The 13,538-nt window shown below is 38.9% G+C and overlaps 1 protein-coding gene across 1 annotated transcript in view; it reads right to left on the reverse strand.

The window, feature by feature from the left end:
• The window catches only part of PolE1 (DNA polymerase epsilon subunit 1), a 29,987-nt gene that overhangs the window by 11,659 nt on the left and 4,790 nt on the right, over positions 1–13,538 (reverse strand). The window contains exons 12-32 of the mRNA XM_053757657.1: positions 13,089–13,198; positions 12,305–12,423; positions 11,808–11,947; positions 11,181–11,363; positions 10,470–10,588; positions 10,007–10,125; positions 9,606–9,807; positions 8,724–8,876; positions 8,312–8,480; positions 7,741–7,972; positions 6,866–7,048; positions 6,387–6,548; positions 5,830–5,917; positions 5,250–5,371; positions 4,317–4,549; positions 3,800–3,925; positions 3,522–3,615; positions 2,655–2,836; positions 1,886–2,082; positions 1,034–1,184; positions 153–308 (exon numbers count right to left, since the gene is read on the reverse strand). Of these exons, the coding sequence (XP_053613632.1) occupies positions 153–308; positions 1,034–1,184; positions 1,886–2,082; positions 2,655–2,836; positions 3,522–3,615; positions 3,800–3,925; positions 4,317–4,549; positions 5,250–5,371; positions 5,830–5,917; positions 6,387–6,548; positions 6,866–7,048; positions 7,741–7,972; positions 8,312–8,480; positions 8,724–8,876; positions 9,606–9,807; positions 10,007–10,125; positions 10,470–10,588; positions 11,181–11,363; positions 11,808–11,947; positions 12,305–12,423; positions 13,089–13,198 (3,240 nt within the window). The remainder of the gene's footprint in view (positions 1–152; positions 309–1,033; positions 1,185–1,885; positions 2,083–2,654; positions 2,837–3,521; positions 3,616–3,799; positions 3,926–4,316; positions 4,550–5,249; positions 5,372–5,829; positions 5,918–6,386; positions 6,549–6,865; positions 7,049–7,740; positions 7,973–8,311; positions 8,481–8,723; positions 8,877–9,605; positions 9,808–10,006; positions 10,126–10,469; positions 10,589–11,180; positions 11,364–11,807; positions 11,948–12,304; positions 12,424–13,088; positions 13,199–13,538) is intronic.

Consider the following 13,538-nt stretch of genomic DNA (forward strand, 5'->3'; position numbering starts at 1 on the left):
TACGTGTAATTATCGACAAAAAAGTCTACTATAAAATTAGTCTAATAGAGCTATTTCCAGACGAATGCGAATTGAACCGCGCCCTATGACCTAAAACTAAAACTTCTTCTTACGTTGCTTGCCCAAATTTCAATTGAATATTCTCAAATTACCTGTTGTCGTCTATCTCCCTTCCTCCCAAGTCTGGTCGCTCCAAGTTGGAACACCACAACACGAAGTTGTGTTTAATGAGGTGGCGGGCGAAGAACAGATCCGCGCCGAACAACGTCGGGTCCGCTGGCATATTGCCTAAAGGCACGTGGAAGTATCTGCAGAAAGCATAGTGCATATATATACATCGTTTTTCATGGACAACACTCAACGACTTACACTAAACACTAAGCTTGTATCGTGGGTCCAATAGACACGCAACATAGAACCGCAGACAAATATGTGATCACAAGTACAAAAATGTGACCACTACTTCCCGTAACTCGTCAAAAGTTCCCAGCCTACATTTAGTCGCCGGCTGACAAGTGTCAAGCATCATATTCAAACACACTGCTATTATGGCGCCGATCCTGGCGTGTTGCCTCATTTACACAAGCTCTGTACACAACAGGCTGTTGAGCAATTAAGTGTTGAATTATACCGTATAATTCCACACTTAATTGCTCAATTCCGACAAAATGTATAAAACTAACGCTTCGTTATATACTTTGTAATAAATTATACCAAAGTACATAAAGAAGCGTTTTATACATTTTGTCGGAATTGAGCAATTAAGTGTCATTACGTAACTTCACACAATATACAAAGGAATCCCAATCCTAATATTACAAAAGGGAAGGTAAGTTTGTTTGTTGCCTCTTCACGCTTTATCTGCTTAACCAATCTTGTACACATGTAGTTTGAAGATAGAGAAGGACATAGGGTAACTTGCTTTCCGGAATAAAAACTATTCCCGTGGATAATTCGCACAGGCGAAGTCACGGGCCAAAGCCAAACCATTAGAAATAGCTGCAGATTAAGAATTGAAATAAATTAAAATCACCTGCACTGTTCTATGGTGAGATGCAACACGCAGTCCAGGTTGAGGTAATGGCGCACCAACGCCCGCGCGCCTGTCCTCTGCCACTCCAGCGTGTTGTACAGAGACTCCACGTCGCGCACGTGCAGGGTTACAAGCGGGAACTCCGATAGACCTGCAAATGTGACGTTGTTTTGTTTCTTGTGATGATTTTACTTTGTTACACGCTACAGTATGTTTTGTCTCTGACTAATGTTATAAATGCGAGAGTAAGCTTGTTTGTGACCTCTTCACGCTCTATCTACTCGACCAATCTTCTTGAAATTTTTGCATACAAGTAGTTTGAAGTATGGAGAAGGACATAGAGTACCTAATTTCATCCCGGCAAAAGTTAGTTTCAAATGTTATAAAGTGCCATAGTGATGAAATATACTTTTACTTAAAGTATGCTTTAACTTTATGATTATGAAATAAATTATGATTCAAAATTAAGTTCATCGATCGAAATGGTTTATATTATGTGTTACTAGCTTTTAGCCCGCGGTTTTGCCCGCGGAAATTTTCCCACGCGTACAGTTATTTTTCCGGGGTGAAAGTCACTTAATAAAGAAAATATGTCCTTCTACATACTTCAAACTACATTCACGCAAAATTTCAAAAAGATTGGTGGAGTAGAAAGAGCGTGAAGAGGTAACAAACAAACTTTCGCATTTTTAGATTCATATTATAAAACAAACAGTGCTATAAAATAATGATTTTGTCATCACCGAAAAACTGCTTGCATTTCTTGGCAAAATGATGTCAATTATTGCGTGTTTTCGACATCAAATACGACATGAAGTCTAATATCTCTACAATCGCGAAATCAATATCTACCAGGCATGAACGCGAGCAGCGCAGACGCAGTGAGCGGGGCCTGCAGCGCCAGCAGCGTGGGCCCGCAGCGCTCGTCGCGATATCTCTGCAGGGCGCGTTGTATACCGCGGTATACTGCCTTTGCTTCTGTCTCTATGGACACTTCCCATGTTAGCTCTGCGTTGGGTAGAGTGCTTTCTTCTGTGCCGAGGTTTATTCTGGAAGACGAAGATAATTCATGCGAGAGACTTTATATACTCGTCCCGTTTTTACAAGCTTAATTTAACTTGTCACTATGTCTCGGGTTGCATATTGCAAATCAATTTTGAAAAAGATATCTTCAACCGATTGATATGAAATTTTTTAAACACGTTTAGTTTGGTGTCAATGTATTATTGTAATAAGCATGACCCGATGGTGCACCCAGGAATGGCTCCAGACGTGGGAACTCCTCAACGGATTACTGCATGGACTTTTTTTTTGTCACACATTGAATTCAATAAGATCTCTCTGTCAAGAATAAAATATTGTGTCTAAAATCAAATTTTTGTGAAAAACTTATTTACGTTTCAATACATTGTTCAAATAGTTGGTCTATAATAAATAAAAACTAGCGTGTAGTGGTAATGAAAATAATTACATTGAATTTTTGAAATACAAATCATAATTTTCCAACCTTAGCTGTCCATATGAAAAAATATTTGAACCTAGAACACATTTTGATTTATTCTTTTATTAGTGGCCAGTGTACTGAACATAAAACCTGGACATATACAAAAAAGTTACTCACTTGGCAGTCCTCTCAGTAGCATACAGGGTGTTCATGTTGGGCATCTGGTTGGTCTTCACCGTGTCCAGCACAAAGACGTAGGCTCTCTTCACTGGCCCCAGTACTAGCGCCCACATACTGCGCGACGAGTTCGGCGCCGAGTGGTGGTATAAGTATATGTGTTTTATTGGGGAGATGCCGTCCTATTAATTCAAATAATTGATTCAGAAATTAGACCATCACAGGCACTTTTTCGAGTCAAATTTTATATCATACTAGCTGTGCCCCGGGGCTTCGCTCCCATGGGAATTTCGAGATAAAATGTACCTTATGTATTATTCCAGGTTATATTCTACCCTTGTACTAAATTTCATAACAATACGTCCAGTAGATTTGCGAGAAAGATTAACAAAAATACATACACACATACATCCTCACAAACTTTCATATAATATTAGTTGGATAGTAATTTCTCTAAGTATTCCGGCACATAGGCAAGTCGGGCGTAAGACAAGTATTTGCTACAAGTAGTTTATTTAGTTAGTTTAGCTACTAAGTCTTATGAGACTAATATTTAGTCCACACTAATATTTAGACCTGTATGGATGGGCTAAATATTAACCTCGTAAGAAATGTTACCTCCATCTTATAAACAAATTTTAGTAGGGTTAATTTTAGTAAGGTTGTGGTGCCACCGATGCTTTTGCGAAAATGAAAACAAAAATTAGATGCCATAAATGCTTATCAACAAAATTTACGCATCAAACATGAGAATATTTTTTTACAATATCCCACTTCTGGGAAGAAGTTTTTAAACTTTGCCCAGAAGTGGAATATTGTACATATAATGTATAAAAAACTTTTTGGGGCCAAAATAATTGTTATTACCTGTTTCTGCAAATACGGCTGATGTGCAACACTTTTGAACTGAAGTTGGTTGAGCGTAAACTGTTCCATGTTATTGGAGCCCAATTGGATCAACCTGAGAAAGGATGAGGCCTATATCATGGTTTTACAACGTATGCAATCTAAAATGAGCTTTATTAAAAGGATATTAGGACAAAATTGTATGTGTAGTTCAAAATTCTCATACTACAATATTAGGTCTACTAATGTCCAACGATACAATCTGAAATGAGTTTTATTACAAAGCTGTAAGATCTTACCGCCTCGCTTCTGTCTGGTCGACAGCACAGATGCAGCCTAACTGTACGAGCACTCTGAACTCCAAACTCATTTGAGTTTCGTAGATACCCTCGATCTCTGGCGTCGACAACTCGCCCATTAGTTCCCTGTACAGTGAAAAGTCAGATATAAAAAATCAAAATGTAAGTATTAGGAATTATATCGAACTTTTTATTTTACAATAATAACAAAATTATATTTGAGATACCTCATAACGAGCTCTTTTATTTGATTTATAATACAATCAGGTTTACAAAATTTTTTATTTATTTCCTAATGTATTCCTAAATTATATTCAATTTTAATATAGAGTAATCCAGAAAAATTCGACTCAACAACCACACCTGCCACAAAATCACAGCCGTATCACTATCAAATTTAAAATTATTTATTCAATATAGGACTAAGTCTACTGCCGACTTCCAAAGCAGGTGAAGAAGAAGCGACGCAACAAACTTCACCGCGGCCTCTCCTATCAGGCAATCTCCATATACTGACTCCTGGTGGTCCCGGTACAGCTGCTCGGGCACGGAGTACTGGTACAGATGCAGCACGAGGCGCGCGCGCGGCAGCGTGCGGCTGCACTTGCGCCAGTAGCGGCCGCGCTCCGCCGCGCGGCTCACGCGCTGGTTCACGTAGAAGATGCGCGGGACCGACAGCTTGATCTGGTGGAGCTCCGACCCGACCAGTGCCCACAGGCGGAAGAGGCCCGGCTCCGCTGTTTCTGCTACCTAATAATAAAAGGCATTTGAGATTGTCTACCATCTACGCGTATTACCTCAGGGGCTGTGTGTTAAGCTTTATATGGTAACCCCATTTAGTATATGGTATCCCTTAAACATTTAAAACGTATGACAACATTTGTATTTTGGCGTATCCGGTTCACTCTTCCTTTGAATCTGTCATGGCCGGACGTGCTATCCGACCTTTTATATTAATTAGTGTTTATTATAATTCCTTCGGATTTGTGTAGCTTTATTTTAGCAAATAAATGCTTATACAAACTACTCCGTGTTTGCCTCTCGCCACCCACACTACACTCTGCTTCAATTTAACACTGTGGAGCCCGTAGTCAGTATAAAAAATAAACTTAATCTTTTTAAAGATTATTCTGTGTTTTTACAACCGCTCTTACGTCATGCCTTCTCGGAAATGCTATTGTTGCAAAGGCAATTTTTTCAATATGCCCACACTATAGGCAAACACTTTGCCAAACTACGGCGATTCCAACGTACATTGCTACTTTTTCTTTGTGGTAAAAAGCTCACGTACAAATTTTGCAATGTAATTATTCACTTCGACATCTGTTTGAGTTCGACTTTTACAATAATTGACAGAACGGGACAAACTAACTTTAGATTAAAGTATGTTTAAATTTTTTTATAAATAAGTGGGGAATCAAAAGCAAGTATTTAATAATTATTGTCATACCTGTATAATCTGCCAGGGTGTGTTTAGCAGAGTCCGCTGTGCTCTGCGGATGAATCCCCCGAGCGTATTCGACGGACCAACGCCCCGTGGAGGGGGCATCGCTTCAGAGTCCGCGATTTTACCTAAAAATATCGAATCGAAACATCTGTACTGTATACACTGATACAATAATAATATAGTAATAATCTTTATTTCAGAATATCAAGTTCCATATCAATATTACAAATAAAGCTATTTAAAGAAAAATAAATAAATTAAATATTAAAATAAATGCAAATCAAAATTTAAAAAAATAAAAATAATAAAACATACATTGAGATGACCCCCCCCCCCCAAACCACTTCAGCGCATAAAGGTTAGTCGACTGTCGCGCATGCGTCATATGACGGAGAATTTGAGACGCAACCTGATCCAATAAAACTGAAGTGTTTTTACTATTAGACTAATAGATAAATAACCAATAATTGAATAAATTGGGAAAAACATTAAAAAATATGTGATAGAAACATTCGCGTGAAAGACTATGGAATTCTAACGGAAGCGACGCCGCGGTATAATAATTTCCATTGGTTTTACCTACCTTTCTTATTGCGACTCCTGTATCCTCTCTGCTCCATTTGCCACAGCCATTTTCTTTTTTGAAATAGAATCCATTGTTTCCGCTCCTCCTGAACATGTAAAGCTATCGTGATTATACAGGTTCAAAAAGAATTTAGTGATTGAAAAGGCACTGCATAGTTAGTTTCTTAATTATTCGTTTAAACTTATATATTCTATCTTCAGATTTTTTGCCTATCTCATTTCGATTCTAAATAGATCAATCCAATCCATACGTAAATCCAATTATCTCCTTTGAGTGTTTATGAAAATGTACGTGGAGGGATATAGGGGTAGTGAGAAATGGATGGATTGAATTAAAGGGATCTCCCATTGAAGTCGTACAAGGAGAATAAAGGGCACGTAATCTTGGCAATAAGCAACAACAATATTCCCAAAAAGGGGCTACGTCAGGCGGCCGGTCTTAAAACCACTGCCAAATCTTAAATCTTTGACCCCGGACTGCGCAGCCTCATAGACCCGGATGTAATCAGAAACATCCGAGGATGCAAGAGATGTACAGGTTAATCGCAAACCTACCTTAGTGTTCCCAAAGGGCGGTGGTGGTCCTAAAGCCTCCCGCCATGATTGTGCGGGCGCGGGCGAGGGCTCGCGCTTCCTCTTCACCGTGTGCACCACGGGCCGTATGCTGGAGGACTCAGTGGGCCCTTTGCCTATGTCCTCCATGTCCATTTCCGTTTCCTGTTCAAAGATTGCGATATGACATTAGATTTGACTTTAACTTATCGTCCAACAGATTCTTGTTTTTAATTCTTTAATACCTATTTTTAGTTCTCGCTAATAAATAAAATAAATTGAAAAACTATGATGGTGGCGCTAGTGTGCGGGCTTATAGCCAATTAAATACAGTACATCTTTAAAGAGTTGAAATTAAATGTGGGCGCTATGTCCACTTGACTGGCAACAATGGGTCTTTATCAACCAATCACAAAGACAAAAAATGTTTCAAACTCCATATAGACATGTACCAAGTTTTTTTTTTAATGTCATTTCCTCACCACACTCACTGCAGACTCGTCATGGCTGCCGGAAGCTTCCTCATCGGGGTCATTCTGCCTCAGCTCCTTGGGTTTGGCGGAGAACATGTCCGTGATCTTCCTCGTCTTGAACTTGTCAGTCTTGGCCAGCATCTTCTTGTGCAGCCAGTCGGGGTACTGCACCCGGGGCACTGGGTTGTCCAACTGGGAATAATAAAACAACTGTAAAACAACTACAGGGGAAATGACACCACAGATAATGTCGTATCAGTGGCGTCGTATTGGTCCACACAAATTTAGCCGAATCGACAGGCTAAGAAGAAGACAACAGCTAAACGACAATTTTGACCTTGTGAATAATTTAAGATAACCCCATATCCATACTAATAATATTATAAAGAGAAAAGTTTTCTATTTTAGTTTGTATAATAAACTCAAAAACTACTAGACAGTGTTAGAAGAAAAGTTATTATGGTTTTACGAGCCGAGACGGGCCACTAGTTTTGTTTTGTATATATAATGGTTGTTATGTGCTAAAATAAATTAAAAAAAAAAACTATAGAACTCGACCCATAGTTTCATACAAAATATTGTTCTCACTTCAATATGTAACCATATGTAAATGGGTATCACTTCTACTATTTCGACATAAGTTCTGAAGAGTCGATACATCTAATTTATTTCTATGTATTTTTTGACCGAAAAAGAAAGTGGCCGTAGCCGAAGGTCAACCTAGGTTGTAGGATATATTTTATCCCGAAAATTAATAAGGTCCTAATGGAAGTTCACGTTAGTAAAATCGTGGGACAAACTTAGTTCTAAGAACATATGCTATCTATCTCATCTCAGCCATTGAACCAAAATCTCTCTCTCGCTCGTTCTAAGAACATACTCACGCCTTGCATCGCCGCCGGGATAGTAATAATCTTCTGTATAGCTCCACTAAGCCTCTCGATATAGTACGGCCAATCCAGCACATCTCTGATATCGATGTGTTCAGTGATACTGCTGTCCTTCAGCCACCTCCGGAGATGATGTCGTTTGACAGCGGCCGGCGATTGGAAGATGGCAAGGGGAATTGCGCGTTCCGTTACTGGCGCGCCTTCCGGTTTACGAGATATTATGAACCTGGAAGAGTTATCGTGTTGGCAGAAAATGTATAGTTAAACACTTTTAATTTCGGCCGGATAATGTGTTTATGATTATCCGACCAAAACGAAAAGATAATGTAAATGTTTATTATATATAATATAAAACACTTATATACATACGAAGTTGAGGTTACTGCACCTTGGATAATTTTTAGAGCTTCGCATTCATCACTTATTTTACCGACAATACAATAGATAAAATAAAAATAAAGTTATACCACTCCATCATACATTATTTATTAGCTGTAACATGGATCTTTTTCCAATCTACCTATCTCCTGGGTTATAACTATATCTATCTTTGTCTACCACCGACCTGCAAGCCAGCCCGGCGTCCTTCACCATCTGCTCCCCCAGGAACTCCGCCAGCCGCTTGGCGGTGGAGATGGAGGTAGACTTCTGACCGCCGTAGTCTTCTAGTTTCTTCGACATCGACCTATTCTCTGATATCAACTCGAATAGCTCCGAATCTGGCATGTTGGAGCCTACAATTAAAAAAACTTTATATGAATACCAGTTGTCGCTTAGCATTTTAAATATTTGATATAAATGTAATACAATATTTTAAAGATTTTGTGATTTTACAACGTGCCGCCTGCCTAGCATCAACTATCTTTGTGAATTCTAATTGTAGCCTAACTGCTACCTAGGCTAGTGTCTAGTCGCCTCGTACGACATCTACGGGAAGACATATATGACCCTATTCTAGGGCGGAAAGCACACACTACCTTTGCTATACAACACGTCGAGCCAGTAGTCAGCCACTTTAGCGACGGCGGCATAGCAGGATTTGAGGTCGTTCCCTTTGAGGAATGCTTCGAAAACTGATGATTGGAAAATCTTGATCAGCTGCAGTTCTCCGCGGCGTTTCACTTCGAAGCCTGAAAGAGTAATAGACGTGAGTAAACATCATGATCATATAATTTAATATAGAGGCTCTTTTCAGTGGACTTCCTTCTTTTGTCCTCTCTTCTCCCAGGAAGACCAAGGGAGAGTTACAAGAGGCAAATAAAAGAAAAAGTAGGCCACATAGTATGAAGAAGTGAAGCAATTAGCTATGGAGAGAGTGCATAGATGTAATAAATGTGTGACGTACAGTTCCGTGCCGGGTGGGGACGGAATCGTGCCGTGGTTGGGTAGGGTTGAACTCACTTCACTTTATAACGTTATGGTTTCATCGAAAGACCAAAAAATTATAATGCCATCACGTATTATCATCAGATTACAATAATTGTTATCTATTGTCCAATATTGCTGTCGTAAAAACACTAGTGGTGGATACTGATCCAAGAGTAAAAAAAAAAGCAAAACAACGTTCTATGTGAAAAGTTAGACTGTTTACAAATGTTCATACACTCTCGAAGCGCCTTCACTACCCTCTGATAAAACATTATATTGTAATCTGACAGACAAAGTAACTGCTAGAGAAATATATGAAATTATTTGCCAGTTAGCTCTATCTATCCAGTTAGCTCGTGAAACACAATCTTTAAATCTGAAACTTACTTTGGAGCTAACTCATCTGTGTCATTTGTCCATACATATTATTATGTTTAAAACGCTATTTCGCAAGCAATGTTACGTCACATGTAATAGTTTAATTCATTCACCTTTCAATTCAGCTAACGAGCCGTCGAAATTAAACACGGCATATCTCTTCTTAAGCCTCTTGCCTTCTTCCTTGGACGCTGGCAACACCATTGCAAGGTAGGGCCCGTCCACTTCGAAGAATATGGAGTTTTCTGAACGCTGTTCATACTTCTTGGTTTCAGGGTCTGTCAGCTCGAAGTATTGGTCGTTTGTGAAGTGGTCCTATAGGAGGAATAGATTATATTTAATAGAAAACTGTGTTATTTTTTTATTATATTTATTGTTAAGATTTATGGATAATCTTGTAACATAAAATTATTTTGTTTATGTTATATTTATGTTAAAAGTTTATTATTAAAAAAATAATATATTTAATATAGAATTTTATGTCGTTAAATATACAAATTTTTACTAAGCTTACTTTGACCATAGCGTTGAGCACAGCATTGGGGAAGGACACGTTGATTTTCTTCTTCTTGGCATGAGTGGTGTGGACCGTCACGTTCTCCGGGAAAGACGACGGCAGCACGCACCAGATACCTGACATATTTATGTTTTTAGGAAAATGGAAGAAGCATTCGATAAAACGCATAAATATTATTTTTTTATATTAGGAACAGGGCTTTTCACAACAACCGATTACCTAATTTTAAGTCGTAGAAAACACTGAAAACAATTGGGGTCCCGACTCTTAAAATCCCATTTTATCTTCGTCTTGGATTAAAATTTTGTCCATGTAGTGGGACAATAAAAAAAAAATATATCGTTTCACGGTTTTGGGTAAAATATAATAAAAATATTGGACGTGATTTTAGCAGTCATACAAAGTCAGCCGCTTCAAATTATGTTTGTAGTCCTGTTGACAAAATGATTAACCTTCGTACCGTCAGTGTCCAACTCGAGAGGTCGGCCAACTTGTTCGATGATTTCCCGTGCCTTCATGATGATGTTGGCGCCCGTGTAGCAAACGATGCCCGCCATCTCCATACTGTGCCATCGGGCACTGGAGACATAATGTCATGTTATTAAAATGTTTAATTTATGCATTTAATTTGGTACATTATAGTTATCTCTTTTTAAGGTTATTATGAGAATAAAGATCTTTAACCGAACCAACTAAGAATGCCGAAGCGAAGTGAAGAAAAAAAAGGAACGGAACGGAAGTAACTGGGAAGACTCAGATGAGTGTGATAGTGAGAAAATATTCACACAGATTTAAATTGATAATGCTCTATCTCATCTAATAGCGTTCTCGGACCAATTTACGACAATGATGGTCACATATAATAGAAAAATAAAAATTTTGAAAATTCAAACGTGATTTCACGACAACCTGTGTATCAACATCGACATCAACCCTCTTTATCTCTTAATCCCCTTTACGACATCCATGTTGGGGTATGAAGTGGTCCAGCTAGAATTGAGAATACACTTGTGGGCAAACTGAAGGGAACCATAAAGCACCTCTCTGATCTTATCTACTTAATTTCAGCCGCGTCGCCGCTCGCTACTGCTTAGGATACTTTGGATTATGAGCTTTATGTCGCTAAAGATAAGGGTCAGCTTAAAAACGATGATCTAATTTACAAACTCACCCTCTCCTCATGACGTAGCCGTAGAAAGAGTTGAGAATACACTTGTGGGCCAACTGAAGGGAATCATAAAGCACCTCTCTGCTTTTAGCTATTTTGATTTCTGCCGCATCGCCGCTTGCTACAGCTTCGGATACTTTGGCTTTCGCTTGCTTGTTCAGCGCTTTGTATTCGTAGCGACGGTCCCTGTGAAGGAAATAACAAAATAACTTCAATTTTACGAAATGCTGGCAGTTAGAAAAGTATCTTTTGCGTGTATTTTTTTTTTATTATAAAATTAAGTTTGATGAAAATACTTAAGACTGGCTGCTTGGAAAAGTAAATCATTAGTAAATAAAAAAGTGAAAGAAAATCAATGAACAAGAAAAAAATTAAGTCTTTTTTGTACTTTTCATAAAATGAAAGTGAAACAGAAACATGTTCAATTCTTAAATATTCTCACTCTAATTTTTGGTTGTTTCCAGATCCATTCAGGGCTGTGACGCAGCACGCGAGATATATTTTTTACATTGAGCAGAGTAAAAAAATAATCATTAAAATGTTGAATATTCAGCTATGATTTCGGAGTCTGACGTCACTGTTTGGGAATGGGATGGAGCTGCAGCCAACAGGTAGTCTCAAACAAATAACCTGAAAGCTCTGACGGTGTCGACGTAGAAGGAGTTCTCCTTCTGACAGATGGTGGTGGTGCGCACTTCAGACCTGGTCACTTTGGTCTTCTTGTACGCCACCTTGCAGTAGTCCGCCAGCCGCTTCTTCTCGTACGCGGCCTGGGACGGTTATTATATTATTTACTAACTAGCTTTGACTTTTAACAATTTCTTTTTAGAATTTTTGTCTGTCTGTCTGTATGTATGATCACGCATCGCGCAATAACTATTGGATGGATTTAGATGTGGTTTTCATGGTCGTATAGCAGATGGTCAAACTTAATATTTGATATAGGTTTCATCATGATACGTTGCTATAGAACCCGATATATTGACAATAATAATTTATGAGCGGACACACGAGATAAACGCGAGCGAATCCGCGGGCACAAGCTAGTTATGTTTAAATAAATAAATAGACATAGAGAGACAGATAGAACAGTCCGAAGAACACAAACAGGCAGAATGTATCGCGACCTGGTCCTCCTTGGGCAAGGCGTGGAAGGGCCGCGGCGCGCCGCCGGGCTGCAGCGCCGGGAAGCGCTCCGTCTCCAGCTGCTGCTGGATGCGCTGGTACTCGCTGCGGCTCGCCGGCACTGATCATCAACATTTCAAATTCATTTATTTGCTGCAATAAATATTAAATTAACAAAAAAAGCTTATAGATACATGTATGTACATTGCAGAAATATTCTTATTATATCTATGACTTCCACAATAATATATAGAGATTCCGAGCCGACAGATTGCCATTCGGCAAAAAACAAACGATCCCAGCTCAGCTTTGTGACATGACTCACAGCACTGATTTTCAGACGATTCACTTATTAGTGAAGAAAGTATATAATGTACTAGCTTTTACCCGCGGTTTCGCCCGCGTCAAATTTGGTAATATCGCGCCTTTTAATGAACGCGACAGCGCTCTTCTAACTTATTGTACAACTACCATTTTTTTAATTTACTACTAAGAGTATGTTTAAAGAGTTTCGGCTTTTTATCTTGAAAATTGTATTAAGTCTCATACAATATTTCACCCCCTTTTGAAGGAGTTGAGGTTAACCCTCCAATCCTTCAAAAGGGGGGTGAACAAACTGAAACACGTATTCATTAATTTGTAGTAGTTTCGGCTCTACGTTGTCTGTCAGTCGGTTAGTCAGTCACTCAATAACGCAAGTTTTAAATTGATGATTGATAATAATAGTGTATAATTTATTATATTTTCACCCGAGCGAAGCCGGGACGAGTAGCTAGTGATACTCACAGTAATCTCCGCGCCACATCCACTCCATGTGCCTCTGGCACGTGGCCCCCGGCTTGTTGTAGTCGCACACCGCACATATACTAGTGTTCACAATCGCAGAAGGCTGCAATCTGCAAATACAAAATATATTAAAACATTACTTATGTGTACACAAACTTTTTAAAATAATCTAACGTTCTACTTATATTATACTAGCCGCCCGTCCCGACTTCGCTCCGGTAAAACATAATAAATTACACACCTAAACCTTCTTCAGGAATCACACTAACTATTGATGAAAACCGCATGAGAATCCGTGCATTCGTTTTTGAGTTTATCGCGCACAGACGCAGCAGAGGTTGTTTTATAATACATATGTAAGAAAGCGAAAGTTTGGACGTGTGTATCAGTTATCGATAGGTTTAGTTTTGTTTGTTTTTGGTGTAACCAATCCGCATGTGTATGGTTGGA

The sequence above is a fragment of the Plodia interpunctella genome, chromosome 17, assembly GCF_027563975.2.
Source record: "Plodia interpunctella isolate USDA-ARS_2022_Savannah chromosome 17, ilPloInte3.2, whole genome shotgun sequence".
Classification (NCBI taxonomy): Eukaryota; Metazoa; Arthropoda; class Insecta; order Lepidoptera; family Pyralidae; genus Plodia; species Plodia interpunctella.